General features: G+C 52.2%; 1 protein-coding gene across 15 annotated transcripts in view; it reads left to right on the top strand.

Annotated features, from left to right (window-relative positions):
- The window catches only part of FARS2 (phenylalanyl-tRNA synthetase 2, mitochondrial), a 454626-nt gene that overhangs the window by 333943 nt on the left and 95781 nt on the right, over nucleotides 1-24902 (top strand). For 3 of the 15 annotated variants that reach the window (XM_067006812.1, XM_067006809.1, XM_067006810.1), the window contains one exon: nucleotides 4764-4961. The exons of 8 other annotated variants lie outside the window; for them this stretch is intronic. In XM_067006812.1, coding sequence (XP_066862913.1) covers nucleotides 4764-4932 — 169 coding nt within the window. In that variant the 3' untranslated portion in view covers nucleotides 4933-4961. Of the gene's footprint in view, nucleotides 1-4763; nucleotides 4984-5664; nucleotides 5877-6371; nucleotides 7594-24902 lie in introns of those variants that run through there. 4 more of the 15 variants (XM_067006805.1, XM_067006820.1, XR_010835187.1 and 1 more) reach the window with 3 other exon arrangements.

Genomic DNA, 24902 nt, shown 5'->3' with positions numbered 1-24902 from the left:
TGCCCGCTTTAGCCCCAGGGCGCACCGCTTTCTCGACTCTTGGAAGCACCTTGAGCTGCCGGTGGCTCCTGCACCGGGTCTCAGCAATAGACCACACTCCCCAGGGACTCGGGCCCTCGCAGGGCACGCGTCCCGGGCAGCTGGACGTGGGGTGAACGTGCCGCGTCTCAGTGATGGTCTCCGTTAGACAGACAGGACGCACATCCCAGCTTCGCCACCGTCATGTGCAAATGGTGTGATCTTGGGGAAGGCATCTCGCCGCCTTGAGCTCTGCTTTGACCATCTCAGAAATGGGCTTAATCATACCTTTGCCGGTGCGCTGTTGTGCTGGGAAAAGCGTGACTCCAGCGCTCAGCACCCAGGAAATCGCTTGTAGACGCGGCGGCTGCCGCGGCGGCGGTAGAGGTTGCCTTCGCCGCCATGGGTTTCACTGGCGAGAACCATCCCTGGGGGGCCAGCTCCCATTATGCCGCCTCCGCCGTCACACCCTGTCCCTCTGCCTTGCGTTTCCTTTCTCCCCGGGTCCCCTGGAACATTTCGTTTGTACCTGTTTCACAGCATCTGCTCCTTGCACCTTGGTCGTGGTGTCATTTGTATTCGTTATCACTTTTCAGAGGTAACTGGCATGGTGCTAAATAAAGACCAGAAATGCTGCCCCGGGGGGTTGCAGGGGTTTGTGAAGGAAGCGCACTCGGGGACCTTCTGGAGTCAGGCTTTGTGACTCAGCGTGCATCTGAGTCTGTAACAGGCAGAGAGGGGTGTCGTTTGGAACGAGGAGGGCCCTTCCATGTCTCTCACCTCATCCTTCCTCCGTGGTCCCCGGCTGCACACGGGTGAGGGTGGGCCCATGTCTGTGCCATCAGAACTTGGCTCTGACACGCCGCAGCGCTCAGCCCTCCGCTGAGTTACTCTTACCTTCTTCTGTGTGAGACAGTGCCGCCAACACTGTAGGCGCTCAGTAAATATTTAATAAATGGCTGAGTTAATTAATTAAGGCCGGATAACGTGGATCTCTGAAGAATTCACGGATTGAGGTACCACAAGGACCTCATTTTCAGGTATGTTTCCCTCCGATGCATTGGGAGGGAAACTCTTCTGCACTCTTCTGGGTGCAGAAGAGTTCCTGGAGCTTTCTATCCCACCAGGCTCATTGCCCTGTGTCCTCAGCACTTGGAGATGTAGCGCAAGGGACGCCCAGAGAGGATGATTTCTAAACGCGCTTCCTGCCTCAAGGCCAAGGTCGATTTGCCTGTGCGGAGAGAAGAACGTCAGGTGCGTGGAGTGTCAGAGGGGCGGTGCTGTGGGCAAAAGGCCCCTCGGAGCTTAGCTTACCGTGGGCGCCTAATGGATGCTGAGTAACTGAGAGACTAAATTGGGAGGTGGGTGAGTGCCGCAGCGATGGGCCGCGATGAACTAAAGCGGCCCGAGAACACTTGCAAAGTGGTCATTAATGTTTCATCAACAGTGCCTGCATCCTTCGCTAATTTTGAGCGGTAGCAGGAGTTTCCAGTCGCAGGGATAGTATCATGAGAAATGTAAATAGAGGAATTATGCCTGGCCTGCAATTCTACCCAGTAATTTGGGTTCGTTTCAGTAGTCTAATAGCTGGCGATGGTCTCATGTTGCCTGCTGATGCACTTCATGGGACTTGGTGCTTTCACATTGTGACACTTGGAGGCGAATTACGGGTTTTAGAGCATTACAGATTTATTGGGGGGTTTTTGCTTTTTTTTGCTATTTTTGAAGCAAGGTTTGCTTAAGCTGAAATTGACTATTTATGATGGGGAGTGGGGCATGGACGTATAGGAAGAATAATTTCGTTCATCTAGAGAGGATACCTTCTTCAGAATGATTTTCGCTGTTGGCAGAGCGGAGACCGTGCTCAGTGATTCTCTCCTACTGCATATGTCCCTGTAGGAGAAACACGGTGTGTACTGTGGAGAGCTGTACCTGGCAGCCAGGTGGCTTAAATCAGAAGGCAAGCCTGGAACTTCAGGGGAGCCGAGCCGGGGCAAGGGTGCCGAGGCTCGGTTTCTAGTCCTGGGAATGTCGGGCCCGGTCCTGAGCCTCCTGTGATCGGGCTTCCCCAGGAAATAACCAGGTTCTTGCCCCACGTGAGCTGTGCTTTCTGGTAGCGTTTTCCACTCTCTGAGGCTGCTGGCCCTGCATCTGGGGACCCAGCTTTGTAGGAGTTGCTGAGCTTGCTGTGTGGAAGATGTCCCAGAGGCCACCCCACGTGGACTCACCACTCCTCCTTCCGTTGACTTTTTTTTTGGTTACATTGGGTCTTCGTTGCTGCGCGGGCTATCTCTAGTTGCGGCACGTGGGCTTCTCATTGTGGTGGCTTCTCTTGTTGTGGAGCACGGGCTCCAGTAGTTGTGGCACGTGGGCTCAGTAGTTGTGGCTCGAAGGCTCTAGGGCACAGGCTCAGTAGCTGTGGCGCACGGGCTTAGTTGCTCCGCGGCACGTGGGATCTTCCCGGACCAGGTCTCGAACCGGCGTCCCCTGCGTCGGCAGGCGGACTCTCAACCACTGCGTCACCAGGGAAGCCCCTTCCATTGACTTTTGAAGGTGGTGCAAAGGGTCGCTTGTCTGTAGCGCTGGGCAGCATACTTTTGACAGCGCCCATCCTGCAGCCTGTTGGGAGCCATGCTGCTCGGGAGGCTGGCACTGGATTGCGATGGCTCTCAGCATCCGAAGTGCCCACTCACGTTGCAGACGGCTATGATTTCCATTTCTCACAACTTAACTGAAAAGGGCACTTAGCAAAGAAGGCTTTAGTCCCAGGCGGCATCAATATTCCTGCTGCGGGAAAGAGCCAGGCCCCGTGCAGCTGGTGGTGGACGTGGTCTTGAATGCGTGTTGACTCACCTTCCTCTCTCGGGAGCTGAAATGGACGGCTTGTGCTGAGGAGTGAGGTGCCCCCAGAGCCCCGTCGGTCTCGAGCCGCGCTCGGTCGGGGCTCTTGTCTGTCCTGGGTGCTCCTGAGGGCGGGGCAGAGGGCCAGGCGCCCTGAGCCTATGTGGAGCCCAAGCTCCAGCCCGTGCAGAGGGGTCTCGGATCCCAGCCTCGGGGCCGGGCCTGGACCGGGCAGAGAGTACCAGGGGATGAGGAGATTGGAGCGGGGGGGGGTCTGAGGCAATTCGGGGGGCAGGCAGCGGGAGGCACACAGTCTCATCCCAGAGAAGCTTTGTTCAGAAAAGGCAACGTGCATCCAACTCTTTGTATTTTCAAAGATGACATATGTGCTCATTTTATCTTTCTCTTTGGAAAGTTCTAGGACGTATCACCGTGCTGTGTATTCCTATAGATTCTGGGTTCTGTTCTTCCCTCTGGAGGGACGGGGTCCGGGTCATTCTCGGGTGCTCTGCCCTCACTCTTTAAGCAGCAGGCTTCCCTGCTTTGTTTTTGTTTTCTCTTTGCTTGGTTTTGAAGCACAGGTTTCCAAGTATTAAATTACACACTATATTCCTTCACTTACCCTCAGAAAAACCTGCCCATTTCCCAAGGGGTTGACCTAAATCACCCTAAGCCGGGCTTCTCAACCCCAGCACTAGTGACGTCTTGGACCAGATCATTCTTTACTCCGCGTGTCCCACCCCACCCTCGGCTCTGGCCCCCGGCTTCAAAGCCACGGCTCCCATGCGACAAGCGAGGTTTTTAATGAACAGTTTCCCTCTGTCCTGCCCTTGATCTCCTGCACTTCCTTCTGTGGGCCGCACTGTGTCAGAGGGCCGAGCGGGGCCGTGCTGCGCACCTGGAGCTCAAAGGCCCTTTGCAGTGAAATCCGTCGAGGCCCGTGGAGCTTTCGGTTTGGGGTGCGCCGTTTGATGTCTGTCTTCTCAGACATCCTTTCCCATTAAAAATTGAAGATCATAAAAACGGGGCCCCTCGGCCCGTCTCGGGGCCTCGGCATTCGCGAGCACGGCTGCAGACCTCTCCCTTCCCCGTGTCCCAGCGTGATTTATCACGTCACGTGTCCAGTGTCCCGCGTCGCCCGGGCCGCAGCGTGGCCTGGCCGTGCAGACCCTTAGCAGCCCCTGCCCCCCTCCTCCGGCTCTCCTCCCCGGGGTGTTCTGCGCCCCCATCACAGAGTCCGCCCCAGGGGCCTGTGTGCCTCGGGGTTCCGGCCCCTCCCGCGCTCCGCTGCTCTGGAGCCCTGTACACGCTCTGCGTCGCTTCTTAACGTGCGTCCTTCCTCGCCGGCCCCAAGCCTCATAAACAATACAGCTCACTGGTCAGCACCCACGGAGTGCCGGCATCGGGTGCCCTTGAGGGCAGGGACCACCTCGCGTTCAGCCGCCAGGGGCCGTGGGTGTCAGATGGGTTCATGCTGGGCCGCGCAAGCGGTGGTACCTGGCACCTGGCACTCAGGTGTCAATGGTCCTCGTCTCCCTCCAGCCCACTGCCCCGAGTTCCAGCATCGAGCATACCTGTGCTCAGAAAGGCTTCCGAATTAAAATAAAACAGATGAGTGAGTGTTGGGCCCACCAAAAGAGAACTGGAGAAGCTGGGGAGAGGAGCAGGCATCCCTGGAGGTGTGGCTGCGGGAGGAGAGTTTGGGAGGAAGAGACCGGGTCCCACGGGGCGGCCATGCTCCCCCCAGCCCCGTCCCTGGTCCCCAGACGGCCCCTAGCGAGTGTCCTCGTTGCTTCACTCTTTATGTTTGTCCAGAAATAGGGCCTTTTCATACACTTAACTTTTTTTTTAATCAGGAATATTTTTCAAAGCCTGTTCCTCCGTTCACTGTCCCTTCAATTCAGGTCACTTTTGCCAACGTTTATCGAGTCCTTCCTATGTGCCGGAGACCGAGCTCTGAAGATAAGCCGACATCGAGGCACTCGTGGCCTCCCCGGCGGGGTGCAGTCTGGCAGGACAGACAGGGATCCGCGGGGCAGGGGTGCCAGGCCGCCCGCGCTCCACGCCCTCTGACAGCGAGGCAGGTATAGCCTGAAGGTCGTGCCTGGATTCCCTTTTCCCAGGGTGAGGTTTTGTGTGATTGTAACTTGTTTGCAGATAATTAACCCTCGGGTCAAAAAATCATACCCTTCTGCCTCTGAGGAGATTGAAATCAGATTTTTGAAGAGAAGCAATTGCTGTGTAGAATGAAAAGCTTCTTGATGCATAATGCTGTCATTACACGGGGAGGAAATTACAGTCGCACTTTCCGCTATGTAATTAAAAAACCAAAAAAGCAAAGATGAATGAAATACCCACCAGTGAAAATGGGATTTGGTGTTCAGCAGAGGAAATTGAAGCTATGTCAGTCACATGGCTTTCGTTTTCCAATACTAAGTGAAATGTGTCCTGACTCATTTCAGATTATAGCAGGGAATTTCATGGCACATTTTCTGTAATCTTTGTAAGACCATGGCCTAAAAAAGGGGGGATTTTTTAACGCTAAAAACATGGAGTTTTTTCCATCCATTGACTTCCTTTCTACAAAGGCCCACCCAGTGGGCCAAGCAGCCTCTTAGAAGAAGATTCAGTCCACATTTTTTTCCCATAAAGACCCATCAGCTGGAACTGTGGTGGGTTATATTAAAATGCAGAAAACCCAACCGATAATATTAGTTTTGTAACAAAAGCAAGAAACATATTTCCAGCTTAACCTCCATGTTTGTTTGTTTGTTTACCACATGTACCCTTGGATATTTATGACAGAGATGACTACAGATCCTTAATTACAAACCAGAATAAATTCAGCTCATAAATTTCAAGCCGTCATAGCTGCTAGAACCCCCACGTTCGTTCCCAAGGGGAGCGGTATCTGAGGATGATGGTTCATGCAGAAAGGTGAAGCTCTGTACCCGAGACTGCTGCCCCCCAGCTGTCACTTGCAGTTGGCCCAGGAAGTCTGGAAACAAGGTTCCCAGGTAGGGAAGGGTGGTATCTCCATCCACACAGTAGGCAGATTTGTCAGGAGACGACAGCTTGAGCAAAAGTGTCCGTCAAGCGGGTGGTTTAAGCAGGCATGCCTAATCGTCCACCTATTTGAGCTCTAACCATTTATCTTCCTTCCCGCAGGATGTCTGATCCAAGGGGAGGAGAGCTTATTTGCCCACCTCATGCCCAGCCATTTGGGCGTTTGATTTTTCATTAACTGTAATGAGTAAAATTAATAATGAAGCCTGTGGTACAGGAGGGTTTGTTTATGTTTCTTGTATATGAATCTTGCCAAAACAGGTACCAGGCATTCTAAGGAAGACCTAGGATTTATGTTAAATTGCTTATTAAAGTGTAAGAGGAGGGGGGGGGAAAAAAGAGAGAGAGTGATGGTTAAATACACAGCAAACCAGTCCACTGCTCCGGCTTCTGTGGGGTAGAATAACGTGCCTTCCTTCTCACTCTTCTCTTTCCTGTGTCTACAGTTCCCATTAGTACGCGGGGCTGTTTCTTCCCTCCCTCCGCACTAAGCCCGATTATTTAGGGTGAAGACATTGATATAAACCCACTCTACTTTCACTTTGCCCTGTGAATTAATGGAAGGAAATGAAAGCCAACTTCCTGGGTGCCACACATTAGCAAGACAACCAAGCTCACGTGAAGGAAGATCGCAGGGTTACTTCTGACAAAGGGAAACTGAGCAGCCAAAGCCTCTTACACACACACTGAGAACCACTCCCGGGGACCCTACAAAGTGGTGGGGAAGCAAGAAACAGGACGCGCTTCGGAGGTAAGACCCTGCAGGAGGGCAGGCGAGCCCCCCTTCTGCAGCAGTGTGAGTGACACTGGCCTGACCCCTCACCCACAGCTCTCTTATTCTTGGCCTGGCAGTGGCCATGCCGCCCAGTTCCGACCAATAAGAAGAAGCGGAGGTTTCTGGATGCGGTTTCCGGGAGCCTTTTTGCCCAGCCTGCCTCTTTGGCCTTTTACCGCCCTTCCGTCCACAGTGCTGATGTGAGGGCTGGAGACGGAGCAGCCGTCTTGTAGCCATTAGAGGGTGCGCGTGAGGATGGCGGCCCGCTTGCTAAGGACGCTGAAACAGGAAGAAGAAAGGGTCCCCATCCCTCTGGCCTCCCAGACAGCTGCTTTGGCCTTTGCACCTCCAGAAGTTTTGAATGCCTAGAAGCCAGCTCCGCTGCTCCTGCTGCATGGAGCTGAACCCATCAGAACTGACACACAGTGTGGCTCAAAGCTCTGCAGAAATAGAGTATGTTGTTCCGCTGCCAAAAGGCAAAGGAAACGGGGTCATGACAGATGCGTGAATAGGACAGGGTCCTTGAGTGTACACATCCCTGCAGTCTAGAGAGAGGTCCATGGATAAGAAGATACTCAGAAAATGTCTCAGGATGAATGACAGTGCAGTACGTCATTTTGACTTGGAAATAAAGTGACAAGGAGAACAGAATTTTTCCTGTTTATCAGATGCAGAGTTATCTACGTGATTATAAGGAGTGTTTTTATTGCCAGAAACATCTTAACTTTTTTAGAAGCTTGAAGTAATTTTTTTATCATTATTTCTGCAAAATGTTTTTATTAAAGGAAACACCATATGGTAACAGCAAGAAGAGTTAGTTACAAGTCACGAAGCTAGTCACAGATTTCTTTCCAACAGTTAAATTCAAAATACTCATCACAGGCCCTACATTTAGAAAAAAAAAAAAAATTAGAAGTTTCAAGACTCCTGAAAGTATAAAACTTTCATCAAAGAGTTGTGCATTTGTTTTGCTTTTCGTTCTCTGTTTTCGTTCTCTAGAATACAAAAGAAGGCCTTGTAAGACCTAGGAGTTCTATTTTAAATATTTAACAACCAGTGCAGCCTGGGCTGTGACAGAGCAGCCGTCAGCCACAGCTGCAGTTGCGGAGGCGCTTGGCACCAAGTCTCAGGGCGTTAGCCCTTGGGAAACCTCGGGGGCGGGGGGACATTGTGTGTGCGATGCTGAAACGTAGTTCCGTCATTCATACCTACTCGGGGTGAACATCTGCGATCCAGGCAACCTCGAACTGGGAGAATCTCAGGCACCGGGAAGTGGGTTGGGTTGTGTGGCTTCTGTCTGTGCACTAGTTTAGTTTGGCTTTTAGAACAGCCTAGTGCCCCAAATTCAGATACGATAAAACATGGCCTCACCGCACGCCACCCAAAAAAAGGGCAACAAAAAGCAAACAAGAGTCCAACCTCTAGCTCAGTAATTTGCAACGTTGAGGAAGTTAACTCTGTCCTGTTGTTGGAAACATAACTGTACTTTATTTATTTTTTTATTGGAGTCTAGTTGATTTACAATGTTGTGTTAGTTTCTGCTGTGCAGCAAAGTGACTTATTCATACATGTATATATTCTTTTTCATATTCTTTTCCATGCTGGTTTATCCCAGGATATTGAATACAGCTCCCTGTGCTCTACGGTAGGCCCTTGCTGTTCATCCGTCCTATGCATGATAGTTTACGTCTGCTCCTCCCAGACTCCCCGTCCAGCCCTCCCCTACCCCCTCTCCCCCTTGGCCACCACAAGTCTGTTCTCTCTGTCTGTGAGTCTGTTTCTGTTTCACAGATGAGTTCACTCATGTCACATTTTAGATTCCGCGTGTAAGTGACATCATACGATATTTGTCTTTCGCTGTCTGTCTGACTTCACTTGGTATGATCATCTCTCGGTCCATCCATGTCGCTGCAGATGGCATCCTTTCACTGAAAGATAACACGGTACGATGGCTCCCCGAGAAGCCGAGCAGGGGGTGTCGGCGTGCGTGTACGGACCGGCGTGAGCGCTGCCGCCGGCTCCAGCAGCACGGTGCCGCCGTCAAAACCCTCTCCCTTGGGCTCCTCTTCACGGCCACAGGCCTGCCTTCCCCCGCCGCCCAGCTTCTAGCAACCACCCATCTCTATCATTTTGTCATTTTAAGCATACTGTATAAATGGAGTCACTCAGTACGTGACCTTTTGCGATTAGCTTTTCTCACTCGTCATGATGGCCTTGAGATCCATGCAGGAATCGAACAAACAAAACAGAAAACCCAAGACTCCTGACTTCGGGCTCAGGCACTTCCAGCTCTGGCAAAGTTGGGCCCCGGGCCTGTTGTTTGACAGATTCCCTCCCTGGGGGGCAGTAGTGAAAAGCAAAGCACTGGGTTGTTTTTCGTTTTTTTTAAAGATTTTTTGGTGCGGACCATTTGTTAAAGTCTTTATTGAATTTGTTACAATATTGCTTCTGTATTATGTTTTTGGGGTTTCTTTGGCTACAAGATATGTGGGATCTTAGCTTCCCGACCAGGGATTGAACCCACACCCCCTGCATTGGAAGGCAAAGTCTCAACCACTGGACCGCCAGGGAAGTCCCAGCACTGGGCTGTTTCTTACATTGAGAGTAAATTTAAAGTCGCTTCGGAGGAGGAACTGTGGCTTCAGGCCCCTGGGGTCCCTGAGAACCTGTGCGTAGGAGGTGGGACCAGCTCAGAGTGAACAAGTCAGACGTGTTTCTAGGGCTCACTGACGACTTCACTCCTCATGGCAAAATCCTGGAGTATTAGTCAAAAGGAATCTCCCTTCTAGGTCCTCTTCTATAATCCTTGCTTTGGGCTTTGGGCCCAGACGGGCAGTGGGTGAGTTCCTACCCAGACAGCGGGCCCAGGCAGGAGGGCTCCCGGCTGCCACGTGCTCACAGCATTTTAGAGCACAGGCGAGGGAGGTGAGCTGGGTCTAGGCCGCCCAGCTCCCAGCTCTTGGGGCCTCTGAAGCCCCTGCTACCCCGCTATTTGCATTCCTTGCATTAGTTTATTTCATCCTCTCAACAGCTATACAGAATAGATACTGTTTCTCACCCCATTTTACAGGTGAAGCAGTTGAGGCTTAGAAAAAGTAAATAGCTCCCCCAAGGTCGTAGAGCAAACCCAGGACTTGAAGCAAAGGTTTAAAGGACCCCAGGGGCCTTGCTCTCCGCCTCCCAATTATTTCAATCCAGAGTGAAGCTCAGGCCAGCCCCCTACGTGCACCTGTGTCTGGTCCAGAGCACGTGCCTGGTGGCAGTAGAAGAAGTCTGGAGGTCCCCCTAAGTCATGGGCTGGGGCCCTTTGAAACCTTTTCATCTGAGGCGTGGTAAAATGACATGTGAGCTTTACGCTGCTTCTCCGAAGTAAGGAACCTGTGAAGATCTGGTGGAGGGGCTCTTGGTGTTGGGGACTGCCTGGCTGGTTCTGAGAGCCCTGGGACCTTCGAGGCCGTTTCCGTCTCTCCCAGTGGGTAAGTAAGCAGCGGAAATTTCTAAGTCTCTGGAAGCAGAAGCCAGGTCGTCTGTTGATCGAAATTAAGTGCCAAGTGAGTCGGCCTCTCCTCTTAAAATTAGTGGCTACGATCTGAAGCAAAGCGTTGAAGAATTTTTGTGCGTCTCTTTCGCCTCTGTTCCCTACCAGGTGCTCTTTCCTGAAGAAGCACAGCCCTTCAGCTGGGGTTCAGCAGCCCCACTAAGGATATTGACAGCCACCCCTCCCCCGCCCGTGTTGTCCCTGAGCCGCAGGGGACCCACATTTCCAGATGCTGGTTCCTGGCGTCTCCGCTCGCCTGCTCGCCTGCAGCGTGGAGAAGAGGCAGCATCGCCCACTTCACCCGGCCAAAGGGGAGCCCCCGTGGCAAACAGGTGCCTGATCGGGGCAGTGCCGGGCCTGGGACACCTCCTTCGTCCCTGCCCTGCTGAAGCTGCTCCAGGATTTGTGTGGCACTGGGTTCCCTGCCGCTGTCTCGCGCAGGCAGCGCCTTTGAGAAAATAAATGTCGGGGCCTCTGCGCGTGGTGCTGCGTCCTCCTTACCGGGGAGCCTCACCGAGGCAGGGTATCCGCCACAAACTGGCTCCCGGGCTTTTTCTCCCGCTGCCGCTAGGTCTCCCTCGGATTCTTTCTTACCCCACGGAGGATTTACTGCCTGGCAGCCGGGGGTGGGGGGGTGGGGGCGCTTCTCCGGGATCTCTGGGGTGAGATCCGTCAGTGTTCCCGACACCGTCCAGAGGTGTCTTCAGGGCCCCGCACGCCGGCCCGCACCTGCCCTCACCTCCCAGACGGGGCCGCCGCGCTCAGCAGGCTCCCGGGACATCTCCGTGTCTGTTTCTGAGCTCCGCCTCGGCCACCGTCTTCTCTCTGTGTCCATCTGGCGTTGGGAAACACAGCCCCAGGTCTTTCAGCTCTGAGATGAAGGAGTCGGGTGGAGCCGGCTTTTTGCCCGGGTGTGCGTGGAGCTCCAGGTGTGCTTGGAGCTCCAGGTGTGCTTGGAGCTCCAGGTGTGCTTGGAGCTCCAGGTGCGCTTGGAGCTCCAGGTGTGCTGGCTCCCACGTCCCCTCCTGTTATTTGCTACCAGGATGCTCGCGGAACGGTGGGGCTCGTGGGGAGGCTGCCGGGGCCTCCCTCCCACAGACCCAGTGGGGCACAGCTGTCCACCCTCACAACTTGGCTTTTAATAGTCGCCCGTCTCTGATTTTGTCCCTTCTCCTGCGTTGCCACCCTTCCCAGTTCTCTCGTCCCTTTGATTCTGAACATAGTTTCTAACAAAGAACCGAGTCAGGTATTCTAAGGCATGAGTGTGGGAAACGGATGCCAATTCTCAAAAACTGTAGCAGGTGGTTTTTTATTAAGGGTGTTTTACTTTTTCCCATTACACGCGTAACCCTCTAAGCACAAAGTTCAGTGAGCGCTCTGCTGGCAGAAGCTTTTGGAAGAGCTGGAGACATTTTTATTTGTACAAAGTTTCCTCCGGTTTTTTCTCTGCCAGAATTTTCCTCTGGTGGCTTTGGTTTTTTGCCTCGTCTGGCCGGTTGGTTGCTTTTTCTTACCCTCCCGTGACCTTTACCACGTCCCCTTCCCTGCCTGCCTCCCAGTGTCTGCAAAGAAGATGTGTCTGAGGGGACTGAATATCAGGAAAAGGAATCTGGGAATATCGCTCTGAACAAGTAAACGTGCTATCCCACAAACAGAAGAAAACAGTCATAGTCTCTGAAGGAATTCTGGGACATGGAAAGAAGCAGAAGTCCACAGTCCTGCTGAGAAATGGGTCGTGGAGCTCCTGAGCGAAATTACGCTTTTGCCTAACGGCCTGGGCGGTGCCTACAGGTGTGCGTGTGTTTGTGTGGGTTCGGGGCCAGGGTGTTTGTGAGGTTATGGAGCAGGCACAGGGCATGTACTCGACAGATGAATAGCATTATTCATCTGTCATGCCTTGTAGGCCGTATGTAGTCGCCTGAGCTCTGCAGACTCTCCAGGCTGCGGTGCAGCCCTCTTGAGAACCTGAGGGAAGTCCTTCAAGGATCCCAATATCCTATTAAATAGCAACTTACACGCCCTTTTGCATCTTCCATTTTTCTCGTCTCTAAAATTCCCTTGATGGGACAGCCTGAAGTGGGTGACTTTCACCCTTCAAACTGATCTGTCACATTGGAAACCATGGAGACCTCCTTTAGTCCATCCCAACCCTGAGACTGAAACCCACAGCAACAGCCCCTGTGGTGAGGACATTGGCCACAAGCTCTGGAGGCCAACAGATGAGGCCAAGATCATGCATCACTTTTCTTACAGTGGCTGAAAGGCTGTGGTTGTTTGTATTGATTTACAGGAGCGCTTAATCTATGCTTCTGGTTCTGTTGTCTCTTTGCGACTGTACGAAACAGCTTGAGTATTGGAAGGTGAAAGCCATGCTCTGTAATAACCTCATGCAAGTTTCAGGGGAGCATTTGACCCGTTCACAAGCCTCGCTTAGAAGAGAACCACGTTTCTGATGCCGTTGCCGAAGGCTCTCACCCTTACACCGAAGGTGCTTCCACGTGCGGGAGGCTCTTCGCTGGGGTCGTGGTTGGAAGAGATGCCACGGCCCGGAGGGGCTGGGAGAGAGGGGGAGTGGAGGCTGGCAAAGCAGCGTCACTGAAATCGTGCTGAGTTTAAAGTCGGCTGTTTCGCTCTCCTTTGAGGGGGAGAAAAACCAGTGTATTCTAGCAGGAAGCGCCTAATAAATGTCTCTGATGTACACAACTACCGCGATAACAGTCTCCATTCCTTGAGGGCTAATTCCATGCCAGGAACATTTTACGTACATGTGCGTGTCTCCTCAACGTCCTTCCACCCTTAGAGTTTGGGGCACTGACCCCAGCTGACGGCTCTCAGCTCGTGATGGTCTTTCATCTCTTCCACCAGTTCCACCAGCCAGCGCCTGGTACCTACAATGTGACAGGGACCAGACTCAAACGGGCAGTCACCCGCCTGGAGCCCGCGATCTGTGCGGCAAGGTGTGAGGTAGCTGAGGGCTTCTGGACCTTTCCTCACTCATGAGGGACAGCCTGAGAGGATGCATTCCTGGCCTGTGGACACCAGTCTGGAGCTGAAGGGCATGTGTAGGAGAGCAGGGCTGAGGAAGAGGCAGAGAGACCAGGCCAGCTACGGGCCAACCCTCTCGCCTGCCCCGCTCTTAACAGAGCAACTCCACCCAGCAAATTTCTGTGTTCTATGAGCCCATTTGCATTGGGAATTCTGGTACCCACAGCCGGCACTATCCTGGCTGAACCTGTGTGTCAGCAAATTACCATGACAACAGCTCTCTGAGATAGCCGCTCTAAGAGTCTCTGTTGGTAGGTGAGAACAGAGGCTTTGGGGGATTAAATAACTTCACCAGGGCACGTGGCTAGTAAGTGGCAGATCTCGGATGCAAACCCAGTTCTCTCTGAGTCCTAAGCCTGCTCCCCTGCCCAATGGTTCCCGTCCGTTCCCGTCTCCTGCCCAGCCTTCCGTTGGGAAGAAGCACTCCCTTTTCTGGGGGCGGGAGGAAGCCCTCCATTTGTCCGCCTGTGCGTAGGCCGCGCGCTCAGTGACTTCTACAGAGATGGACCCGGGAGCTCCAGGCGGTCCTGTGATTTCAGCACAGAAACCTCTAGGCGGGCAGCACATGAAATCACTTTGCCTTTTTATTGCTAAATACAGCACAAGTGCAGAAAACGTAAATGTAAGGTCTACTGAACCATTGTGAAGCAACTCCCCCAGTCAAGATCTGCTTGGATTTGGTCATTAAATGTCGGTGGCAAAGAACAGAGTCACGATGATCTTGGTCATTCTCCCCAGCCTAGTCACTTCGTTGACTTTATCTGTAGCATTCGGCACTCTTTAGGAAAAGCAATGGTGTTTATGCCGTGATCTGTAACACTTATGCCACAATTAACACCCACAAATAGACCCACAAGATGCTATCCTAGAAAAGAGCCATTAAAAAGATAAAACCAAGTTCTGAACCAGGGCTGTAGTGACGATGAAGTTATTATTAGCCCTGTTCTACTTTCTGGCTCTTGTGATGCCAGATTCTCAGGGAGAAAATGGCTTCTCAAGAGACTTCCTGGAAATCCTAAGTTATGGAGCGGGTCCCAGGGCTCCCGGGGCGTATGGCGATGACTGCTGCCCACCCACGGCCTCACCCTTCACTCCTGTTCCTGCTGCTGGGAAGGGACCGTCCTTTCCTTTGAGAGCCAGCACGCGGTCACATCCGTAGTGGGAGATCTCAAGTAGACAGGCTTCACTGTGGTTTCATGGTCTTCGTTATTTTTCAGCAGATATCCTGCTTAGATAAATGCCAATTTCTGAGTGTGCGTATCTCTTGTAATTGATTCTTTATTAGCTTTTTTCAAAGACAGTGGAATAAAAAGACCTGTTTGAAGAAAGCACAGAAGGTCCGTGGCTACAATAAGAGAATAAATAAATCAATGGGTCTTTTATACCAAAGGGAGCCCTCTGTGACCCTGTGTGGTGGAGTCACAGAGGGGAGCCCTGGGAGCGGCTCACCCTGGAAAGGAACCCCAAAGCCTGTGATGTGGAGCCGCAGCCTCCAGCTGGCCTGCCAGGAATTAGGAGGCGGATTCATCAGGATGGTGTTTCCAGCTCATATTTTAACCCTTGTTTGGCGTCTTCAGTTTAAAAAGACAAAAAATATCTTTCAGCCCTGATGACTCCCTTCGTTATTTTAATTACGAAGCAAACGATTTGATACCTTACATTCCCACGCAGCCAGCAGGTAATTATCTGTTTGCACTGCTGAGAGCAGCCTAGAGCTGGGTAGGTTTTCTTCTGGAAGTCAGAGCCCCCCCTTGAGAATAAAGACAGTGGTCCTGAGATGGTGCACGGAAGAGGGGAGACACACGCGCGCACGCGCGCGCGCGCACACACACACACACACACACACACACACACACACCAGTGGTATCCGGCTTCTGCGTTTGACAGTGCAGGTCCTTGTCTGCTTGCTCTACGTTCATGTGCACTTAGAATATAATCCAGACGTTGGCTTTCTGTGCCCCTGGTCATTGAGCTCTGACCACTCAGAGCTCCTTGCCAAGGAGGGTGGCACAGTGCTGTTAGCTTCCGTAAACCAAAGTTCTTTGCAGACAGCACCCACTCAGGCCTGGGCCTTCCGTGAAGTGGTCCAGCCTCCAGGCAGTAGCCGGGTTTGGCTGGTGATGCTGGGCCATGGTCAGGAGGAGGCTGGGCGGAGAGCTGCTGTGGGGAGGGGCGTGGGGGGCTTCCTTAGGCAGGGCTGGGTCTCATTCTCTCTTGTCCTCTCAGTGCCCCAAGCAGTGCACGTCACTTGCTTGGCATCGGCATCAAGGTCTGCTGATGCGTGTCACACCCCTGCTATTTGCCAGGTGAGACCAGCGCGGCGAACAGAAGTGCGGAGCAGGCGCTGTCTGCAGACAGCTTGTATTCTCGTGGCGAGAGACGGAGAGTAAAGTCAACGAGCATCGTGTGATGTTCTTAGACTGTGACGAGTGCCGTGGAGGAAAGGCAGGAGCGTGAGAGGGGGTCTAGGGCAGAAGCCTGCCCCGCATTTGAGGGCGGGGTGTGCGGTGGGCGCCAACCGCGACAGAGCCTGGTGTGGGAGCAGTGAGAGACGGGCACTGCAGAAGATAGGTCAGGTCACACGGGCTCTTGGAGACCACCGACAGGGCACTGGCTTTGACTCTGAATGAGCTGGGAAGATCTTAGAAGACTTTGGTCAGGGTTCCACGTGGTGAGGTATGTTAGCAGCGTCGCTTCGCCTACTCCAAGGAGGTAGAGTGGGGGCAGGGAGACCAGCTGGGCGCTCGCGATGCTCCAGACAAGAGACGGTGGGGGTTCCGGTGGTAGTGATGGCGGTGGCGGGCGATGGTCAGATTCTGGAAGCCAGGGCCTGTGGGGTTCGCTCTGGGGTTGGACGTGGGGCGTGGGAGTCAGTGACGCAGTGTCACGTCTACCATCTTCTGTGGTCAGACCGGCCAGCTCTGGTGTGATGCGGGAGGAGTCGCACAGGGCATCAACAGCGGTGGAGAGATCGTTGCGGCCATCTTGGAGGCTGGGTACCACCACGTGGGAGGTGGAATGGGCGCTGGAGAGGCAGCCACCCGTGTCCCTACAGCGAGGCTGGGATACTGCACACGTGATCCTGACCTTCAGAGTCGGGACAGTGGCCTGCAGTCGCCTATCAGCCTTCACTTTGTTACTAAATAATCTTTTCTCGTTGATGACAGAATATATTGAGCTGTCAACCCATTGTGGATTCCTAAGATGCCTCTCTTTTTTCAGTTACTGAACTTAGAGATTGATTGTTCTTAAAATCCATACCTAAAGCCTCCGTTCTCTCCAATTCTCACTCAGTCCTTTCTTTAATATTCTATGCTTTATCCTGGACCATCTCGGAAGACCAAGACTTTATCTGAAATGGCTTTAACAAATAGTCTCATTCAAAATCTGCCCACAAGCCAGTTCCACCCCCTCCTGCAAAAAAATCCTCCCCCGAGACCCCTCCCTCCCTCCCCGTCCTCCTCTCTATTCACCCTGCCGTCTACCCTCCCACCACCAGCCCTCGTGTGGGAGCAGGTGTCTGGACCACCCAGAGCTCGGCCCTCTCTCCCTCAAGTTTGTAGCTGACGGAGGGAGCAAACGACACCTCCCTTTTTGAGCAAGAGAGACAAATAAGTGTGTCTGAGGGGCTCATTTCTAGTGAGAAGGATGGCTTGTTTGGCACAAAAGTGCAGAAAAAATCCTCTTGGGAGCATGGGAGCATCACAGCCCTCGCGACCCGCGTGCTGTGGGAACTTGACCCTTTTCCCCACCAGGAATGGGGAGGGGCTGGGAAGGGTCCGGCGGCCCCCACGGCCACAGGCGAGAATCGTGCGTGAGGGTAGAACCGAAAACAAAAAGAACGAGCCTCGATTATGGATGTGTATCTGGCAAGGTGCTAAGGTACCGCGCGCAGTAGGTCGTCTTGTCTCGAGAGCGTGACTGGGGCTCAGGGGCTGGGTGACCTGTTCCCGGACACTGTCCTGGCTCCGCCAGCCCGGGGCGGTGACCCGGAGTCAGCGCGGCCGCCGGCGGTGCTGAGCGCTTCCCCCCGGCTGTTCAGCAGGTGCAAGTCAGGTGCCGCCCGCAGTGACACCCTGCTTTTGACCTTGGGTGTGGTTAGCCCGAAGCGGGAACAAATTGGGTTTGTGATGCTCTGAGGAGGACCAAGAAATGGCCTCCCTCTTCTTCCCTGAGTCCAGGTGTAATTACAAAACAGATACGGAACTCAGGTAGAGACCGAGACACAGTTTGGGTATTTGACACGGCGACACGAGGAGGGGCTTTGGCCCAGTTTGGTAGCCACAGACGTCGGGGCCGGCGTGGGGGGCAGAGGCGGCGCCCCGAGAGGGCTGAGCCCAAAGGCCCCGTTCCCGCAACCTGCCCTCACCTCACACTAACCCCTCGCCAGGGAAGCGTCGCAGGCAGGGGCGGCACGTGTGTCGTGAAGAAGAGCAGGCAGGTCGTGCGCTCACGCGTGTGGACAGGGAGAGGCGAGGAGAGTGAAGCGGGCGGGGCCCGGCCAGCAGGACCTTCACTTTATCCCAGGAGCCCTGAGCATCGCGCGCGGCTCCTTGTCCGGTTTGTATGGTTGAAGGTCACGCGGGCTGCAGCGGGGAGAACGGGCAGGTGGAGGGAACAGGGAGACAGGATGCAGAGGGACTGGTGGGCGCGGCGGAGGCCAGCGAGGGACCCCAGCCCTCGCCTCTTGCGGCCGGCTCCCTTCTCCGGGACAGCGCCGATGGCCGCGCGGGCGGATCCAGCTGCCCTGAGACCGGGGGCGGCCGGGGCTCTACCAGAGCCCGGGGAAGACCGACCCACCCACCCCGCTGTGCCTGCCCTCAGACCACGTGCAGGGCCCTGGGAAAGGTGCTGTCTCTTCAGGCTTCGTTCTCAGCGTGGAAACTTCTTCCTCCTGGCGTTTTTACAGTTTATGAAGCAAAAAGGCCATAAAGAGATGTGTCCCCCCCATCGCAAAGCTCTCACCTAGATGCAGCTGCCAGGCGGCCCCTCCCCTGCACTGGGGAAGATGTGATTGCTGCTATGAAGGACCAGGACACCAGGGCCCACACTTGTATGTGGGCTCCCCTAATGCCAGCATCAGCAGGGAACAGCTCTCGGGAGGCTGGGTGTTTGGGGCATGGGGGGAGGTGTTGCTGCAGGCCCGGCACCGCTCTCTCCCCCAGCAGGCATCCCACCGGTAAGGAAGTCTGCTCTTTGCTGTTCGGCAGGCATCTGCTGAGCCGCTGCTGTGGACCAACCATCGTGCTGGTGCCAGGGTCCAGCAGGGAACCCTGCCTTCTCCGAAGTTAGCAGGGGCCGGGGGTGGGCACAGACAAGGGACAGACATCCCAACGCAGCAGCACAGTGACGCCAGGGAGAACTTCTCAAGGGGCTGCCTTCCAAGCAGAGTCCTGAGGAATGAGTAGGAATCGGTGAAATGGAAGGTTAGGGAGAGGCGGAACGTAGCCGGAAGCTCCCCACAATTTGAAGGCGCTGGAACGCACATCGCGGTGCTGGACGGAGCCTCAGGCGGGAGGAGAAACCGAAGAGCAAAAGGATGGTGTGAGTGCTGGTGGAATTGCGGGTTTGCCGACAGGCAGCTGAAGGGGTTTCTTGGTGACTTCTTATTCCCACCTGGAAGGAGGGCGAGATCATTTAAAAGATGGCTATTAATAGGCTCTCTTTCAACTTGGCAACACTCACATCTCTAAGCATCTCTCTTGGTCAACCCATCCTTACAGGACTTCCAAGTCTTTTCTCACCATTTTGTGCATCGCTTAGCGAGGCCCCCTCCAAATCAGCACAGAACTTTTTGCTGCACCCTTCCGTGCTCAGGTGAACTTCATAAACGTCATGAGTCAGGTGGGTTTTGAGAGGCTGGTCTGGAATCCTAACACCGTATACGACGTTGCTTCTGGGTTGGCGCATGCATTCTAGGTACAAGCTCGCTGTCTCATAAATGGTATTCTGGAACATAACGCTCCCTCAGTGGTTTTCAGCTATTTCGGGAAATCGTGAAGTTGAACCCCCTTGGTGCGTCAGTCGAGAAAGAAGAGCCAGGAGTAACCAATGTCGCGACTTAGGCCAATAGATTGGACGTTCAGTGTCCACTTTTTTAGGCGAATGGCATCGTCCAGCCTGGGGACCAGGTGCTGCCGTCGTGGGCGCTTGGTGGTTGATGGATAATAAAAATGCAGCAACTGCCAGTGTGCAACAGACAGCTTTCTCCTGGTGAGCAAAGCAAAGCTTCATGGTCCGTTATGTGAACGGTCCTCAGCAGCACCCATTCTGGTGAGAAGTCCTTTAAGGGGGGTCAGCTCAACTAATTCCAATCATGGGTCCTCCCGAAGCTTCTAAAGTGGGGTGCCCCCTCACGCCAAGTCCCGATAACGGGGCAGATGAGTAAATGCTTCCCTCCTGCCTGTCTCTGGCTCCAGGGGTGAGCCTGGCAGAAGCCCGAGCTGGCCTGCAGTTCCCGGCTGTGCCCCGGCAGGCTGCGTATACCCCTCCCGCACCCTTGTTCCGAGGCCCGATTCCACACGGGACCTTGGACTTGCCAGGCACTAAGTGACTGCTCATCTGGGAGAAGCCATTGACGTCACGAGAAAGGGGGCTCTGTGAATTCCTTCCATTCAAAATTTATTTCTCCCCCACGGTTTGTGCCAGAGGACCCCATCAAACGTTTCTGTTTTATGGCCTGACGGTACATTTTTCCCACTTACCGTGCTAAAAAAAAGTCTGCCACCAGCTCTGCCCTGGTTTCTCTGTGAGACACCCTTCTTATGCCCAGAGGTGGTTTCCTGAAGGGCCGGGCTCACGCAATACCTCTGCTGTGCGGTGCGGTGCAGCGCGGTGCGGTGCTGAGGTCCCTGGACGCAGGGACCCGTGACTTACACGGAGCGTGTGAGCGGCTTCCCCCCGCCTCCTCCTCTAAGAAGACGCTACAACCAGCACGTCAGCCTCCATCTCGGTGGTTTTTACCCCGCGTCCCCGTCAAAATCTCGGTGCATTAAAGCTAAATCCCAGGGCGTATTTAATTAAAAGACAAATGGCAAAATAAGGCTGTGGTGGGTGCTTTCTAATTGTGGTCTGTTAGATTTTAATTACTGATTGTAAACTGTGAAAGCTAGTCCCAGGCACTGCTCTGCACAGCCCTGTTCTTTTTCATCACAAAGATGTTCTCAGCTGCTGACAGGCTGGGCTTCCTCGCCCGTGCACAGCGACTTGATCTTGCCCGACAGTGACTCAGCAACTTGCTGAATCCAATTAGCAGCTTTGCAGCTACTTACTCAAGGCGGCTGTAGTAAAGTCTGGCTTCGGACGTCTCCAGCAGCCACACGTCCCAACCCACAGCCCGCTCGTTTGCCGTCAGCAATTAGCGCGGCCGGAGAGCAGCCGAACACGAATCGGGGGTCCTGGTGAGTCAGAGTCCTGCCTCCCCCAGGGTCCCCGCTTTTCTCTGTCCTTAACCTGTGGCTGACAGGGCGCGCTTGGACATTCACGGTCAGAGCAGCCAGAGGTCTCAGCGACCGTCCAGTCGCCGTGGAGAAGCTGAGGCCCAGAGACAGGCGGGGCTTGCTCGAGGTTACCCCGGCATTTAGGGAAAGGCTGCACCGGGGGGACCCGAGCCTCTGACGCCCCCCGGGTGGCCCCATCCTCTTGGCCCCTGCAGACCCTGCCCCAGCTGGCAGGGCAGGTGAGGTGAGTGAGTGACACAGCCCCTCTGGCTCTCAGTTCCCTTACTGTCACCAAGGAGTGATACTCTGTAAGAGAGTTTTGAAAAGTACATAAGATACTTTAAGGAAGGTGCCCAAAACAGAGTAGAAACTCAGCACCCAAAAGTCCCTTCCATCTTGATTTGGGGGCAGAGGAAGGGTGGGGGAGAAGGAGAGAGAGAAAAACACGTTTGTGTGAAAACATCATGAACCAGTCACTCCCACAAACACTGAAAAAAGCAGGTGGCCCGAGGGGTGCTGCTTTGGACACGGGTTTATGTGGCTGATGACAAGGAGGAAGGGGCCCTCTCCCTCACTGTGCTCAAGGGCCCAGAATTCAACTGGTACCTCTCTCCCAGCTCAGAGCCCTGCCCACATCTGTCAGTAGATACTAGATCGCTCTGCAGCTTTTCAGCTTGGATGCTTGCCTGTGTTTTGCGAGTTGCTGTTTTTCTCGTTGGAATAGACCTACCTAGGTCTACACCTAGAAGCTGAGTGAATGAGCATATTTTAATGAATTGTAAAATGATCGGCCATGGCATACAGCCGTCAGTAACCCAGGCATCACCTCCCTGTGTTAACATGCATATAAATTTCATGGCTTTGTCCTATCTGCTCAAAAGGGCACCACAGACCTGGCTTTTCTCTCTGCTCTGTTTTGAGTTTTCCTGTGCCCAGAGGTAACTGCAGAGAGTGATTTAAAAAAAACAAAGACTACCGGGATATATCTTCCAAATCAAGTACAGTCAACACAGTGTTTCAGAGAGAGACTCACCAGCCACTTCCCTATAGTTTTGATACAAGTGGGAGGTCCAGACTGAACCCGCACCATGGTAGTGCTGGCAGAGGCGGTGCTCCGATGTCCTGCACGCGGAGGTGCCATGGGACAGGGACAGCGTGAGAATGAATGGACAGGGCTTAGCTCCCGGCACCCGGTACATCACGGTTGATATCAATGCCCTTGTTTGCTTTTTCTTTTTAGGTAAATCTGGGGACATAACCTTTTATTAATCTAAATGTATGCATTGCTCATTAAATTAATTAACAAAGCTTATAATGCTAATACTATTATAGTAAATCCTATCGTTTATTGAGTATTCATTTTGTGCCAGTCATTATATTTTAATCTTATTTCATATATCTATAAAGTATGGTTTTGGTTTTTTTTGTTTTTTGGGGGGTTTTTTGCGATACGCGGGCCTCTCACTGCCGTGGCCTCTCCCGTTGCGGAGCACAGGCTCCGGACGCGCAGGCTCAGCGGCCACGGCTCATGGGCCCAGCCGCTCCGTGGCACGTGGGATCTTCCCGGACCAGGGAATGAACCCGTGTCCCCTGCATCAGACTTTTATTTTAATCCCACTCAGAACTTATTGTGCTTCCTGAGTCTGCGGACTTCATTAATTCTGGAAGTTTCCCAGCCATTATGTTTTCAGATATTGTCTCTCTTTGTTCTCTCTCTCTCTTCTTCTTCTGGTGCTCATGTTCTATCCTACGTTTCTTACCCTCTCCCATATTTTCATTTCTGTACTTCTCTACTGCATTCTAAACAGTTCCACACATGTGTCTTCCAGTTTATTAATTCTACATTTGGCTGTATCTAATCCGTTGTTTAGTCCTTCCACTCATTTTTAAATTATAACTATATTTTTATTTCTATACATTTTCTGTGTTGGTCTTTTTCAGATCTGCTGTTTTTTATTCATAACGTTCTTTCATATTTTTTATGTCTTTAAGTATTTTTTAAATGTTTAAATTAACTTTTAATCATTTAAAAGCCTTTCTGGATTGTTCTTGTATTAGAAATTCTTGGGGTACTAATCCTTCTGTGTTTTTTATCTAGTGACTGTGGCATATAATGGGTTGTCTCCTCATGTGTTCTGTATTTTTTGACTATGAGATTATGTTCATTGGGGCCTTTCCTGAAGTGTTCCCATGTGGCCACACTTTTCTCCAGGGCTGTTCTGCATTTTCTTCTGCCAAGTAGTCTAGGTATCCTACAGTTAGCATTATTCCAGGGCCAGTTTTGTGTTGATTTCTCAGCTTGCAGATCTGAGGCATTTCTTAGTCAACTGTCACATCAAGGATGCAGCCCTTCAGAGTTCCAGTTTTGTGTGGGAATCTCAGGTCCCACTTCTTGCTTCATGTGGACCAAAGCCTTCATATTCTGTTCTCAGGTGGACATTAAAATCTAAATTCTAGGTTACAATAACTGATACTGCTTCCTACTCTAGGCGGCTGAAGTACTAGGCAACTTACTATTGCAGGTTTTTTTTCTTTATTTTTTGCACCTGGAGATTTCCTCTTGCTTTCATAATCTACTCAGCTATCCACTTTTTAAATGCCAATGTTCCTGTATGTTATTCAGCACATCTAAGAGTATGTAGCAGTAGGATCTTTAGTTTATCATATTCTGCCATCATTCTGGAATCTTCCTGGCTCACTGCTATCTTATTCTAATTGTCATACATGGAACAGATTGTGGTAGAGAAAGAGACAGACTTACTCTTTGATCACCTGTTCTGGCAATCTGTCCAAAGCACACTCTGTGCCCAACTCTGCACTCATTCCTTTGCCCAGTAAAAAAAAAAACCCAGCGTGAAATAAGGGAGCTGAAAGATGCTGGACCACCACACAAGTGGTTTCTTCGAGGCATGACAGTGTCACATTGGCCCTCAAGCCCACAACTGAAGTGTCTTGTTGACACTTTGCCTTTGAAATTAACTCATAGGCGGTCTTATTGAATCTTGCCTAAGCATTTAAAATGGACAGAATTCAACTTCAGAAAATTGATTATGTTTTTCTCCAGTACACCAGAAATGTAAGTTCGATGTCTTTTTTTTTTCCCTTTTTTTGAAGTAAGAAACTACAAAAAAAAAAAAAAAAAAAAAAAAAACTTTTTTTTTCATTGAGTTTGAAAATGGACAACCTCAACTCAATAATATTTTGAAATGGTTTATTGACTTGGGCTTTTACTTTAAAAGTAAAAGCCCAAGTACTTTCTTCCAAGTTGCTGACAATGCTTTGCTCACATGACTTCAATTTTTCCTAACTGAAGGACTAGGTAGGAGCAGATAGCAAGCATTCCTTTGGTTTTATTGAGACCTGGAGAGGTCAAGAGATTTACCCAAGTAACAAAGATAGCCAGACCATCAAAGATGCTGTGCACTTGAACCTATCAAGCTCCATGGCCCCAAACAAAATTGGTTTTTGGTGGAAGTACATTTTAGAGCTACTCCCTCAAGTTTCATCAAGGGACTAGCCTTATGAAACCCACGACTGCTTTGAAATAGCAAATATAGTTGAGACACTGGCCACTAAGTCAGACAGCATCCCCAGCCTGGGACTAAAAGCATAGCTTTGGAGACAACTGGACACCTAAGTTGGAATCCCGCCTCTGTCACCTTCTACTTGAGTGACCTGGGAAGACGCTTTTAACCTCTCCGAGCTGTCGTTTTCTCACCTGCAAAATAGGGGGAATAATTCCCAGTATGAGGGGACTGTAATGAGAATTAAATGAGAGGTTGCATCCAGGCGTACTAAGTGACCCAGAAATCATAGTCATTGCTCATCGAAAACTCCCTGCATGAAGCCCCACCTAGACATTTATCTTAGACTATTACCTTGGGGTGGGTTTCCTTCCCTGAACAGCTATGATCTTTTCTCCCCTCGGGCAGTGAGAACCTTGGAATTGACCAGGCTTCTTTCACTGTGGCTGTGAGTTCTAAACCAGATTTACGTCTTTACTCATTCAGCTCACCACCTGCACATCTGTGTTCTGTGTTTTCCGGGTCTGACTTTGCCTTCATCAACCTATAACATTGTCCCTCACTCTGGCTTTTTCCATCCATGTTTCCTGTTAGTGGCAAGGATAAAATGGAACATGAAAGTGTCCAGCACTTTATACATAATAGAGCCTTCTTCC

This window comes from Kogia breviceps, chromosome 10 (genome assembly GCF_026419965.1).
Source record: "Kogia breviceps isolate mKogBre1 chromosome 10, mKogBre1 haplotype 1, whole genome shotgun sequence".
NCBI lineage: Eukaryota > Metazoa > Chordata > Mammalia > Artiodactyla > Physeteridae > Kogia > Kogia breviceps.
Note: the sequence above shows the minus strand (reverse complement) of the source record. Positions and strands in the feature narration are given on the sequence as shown.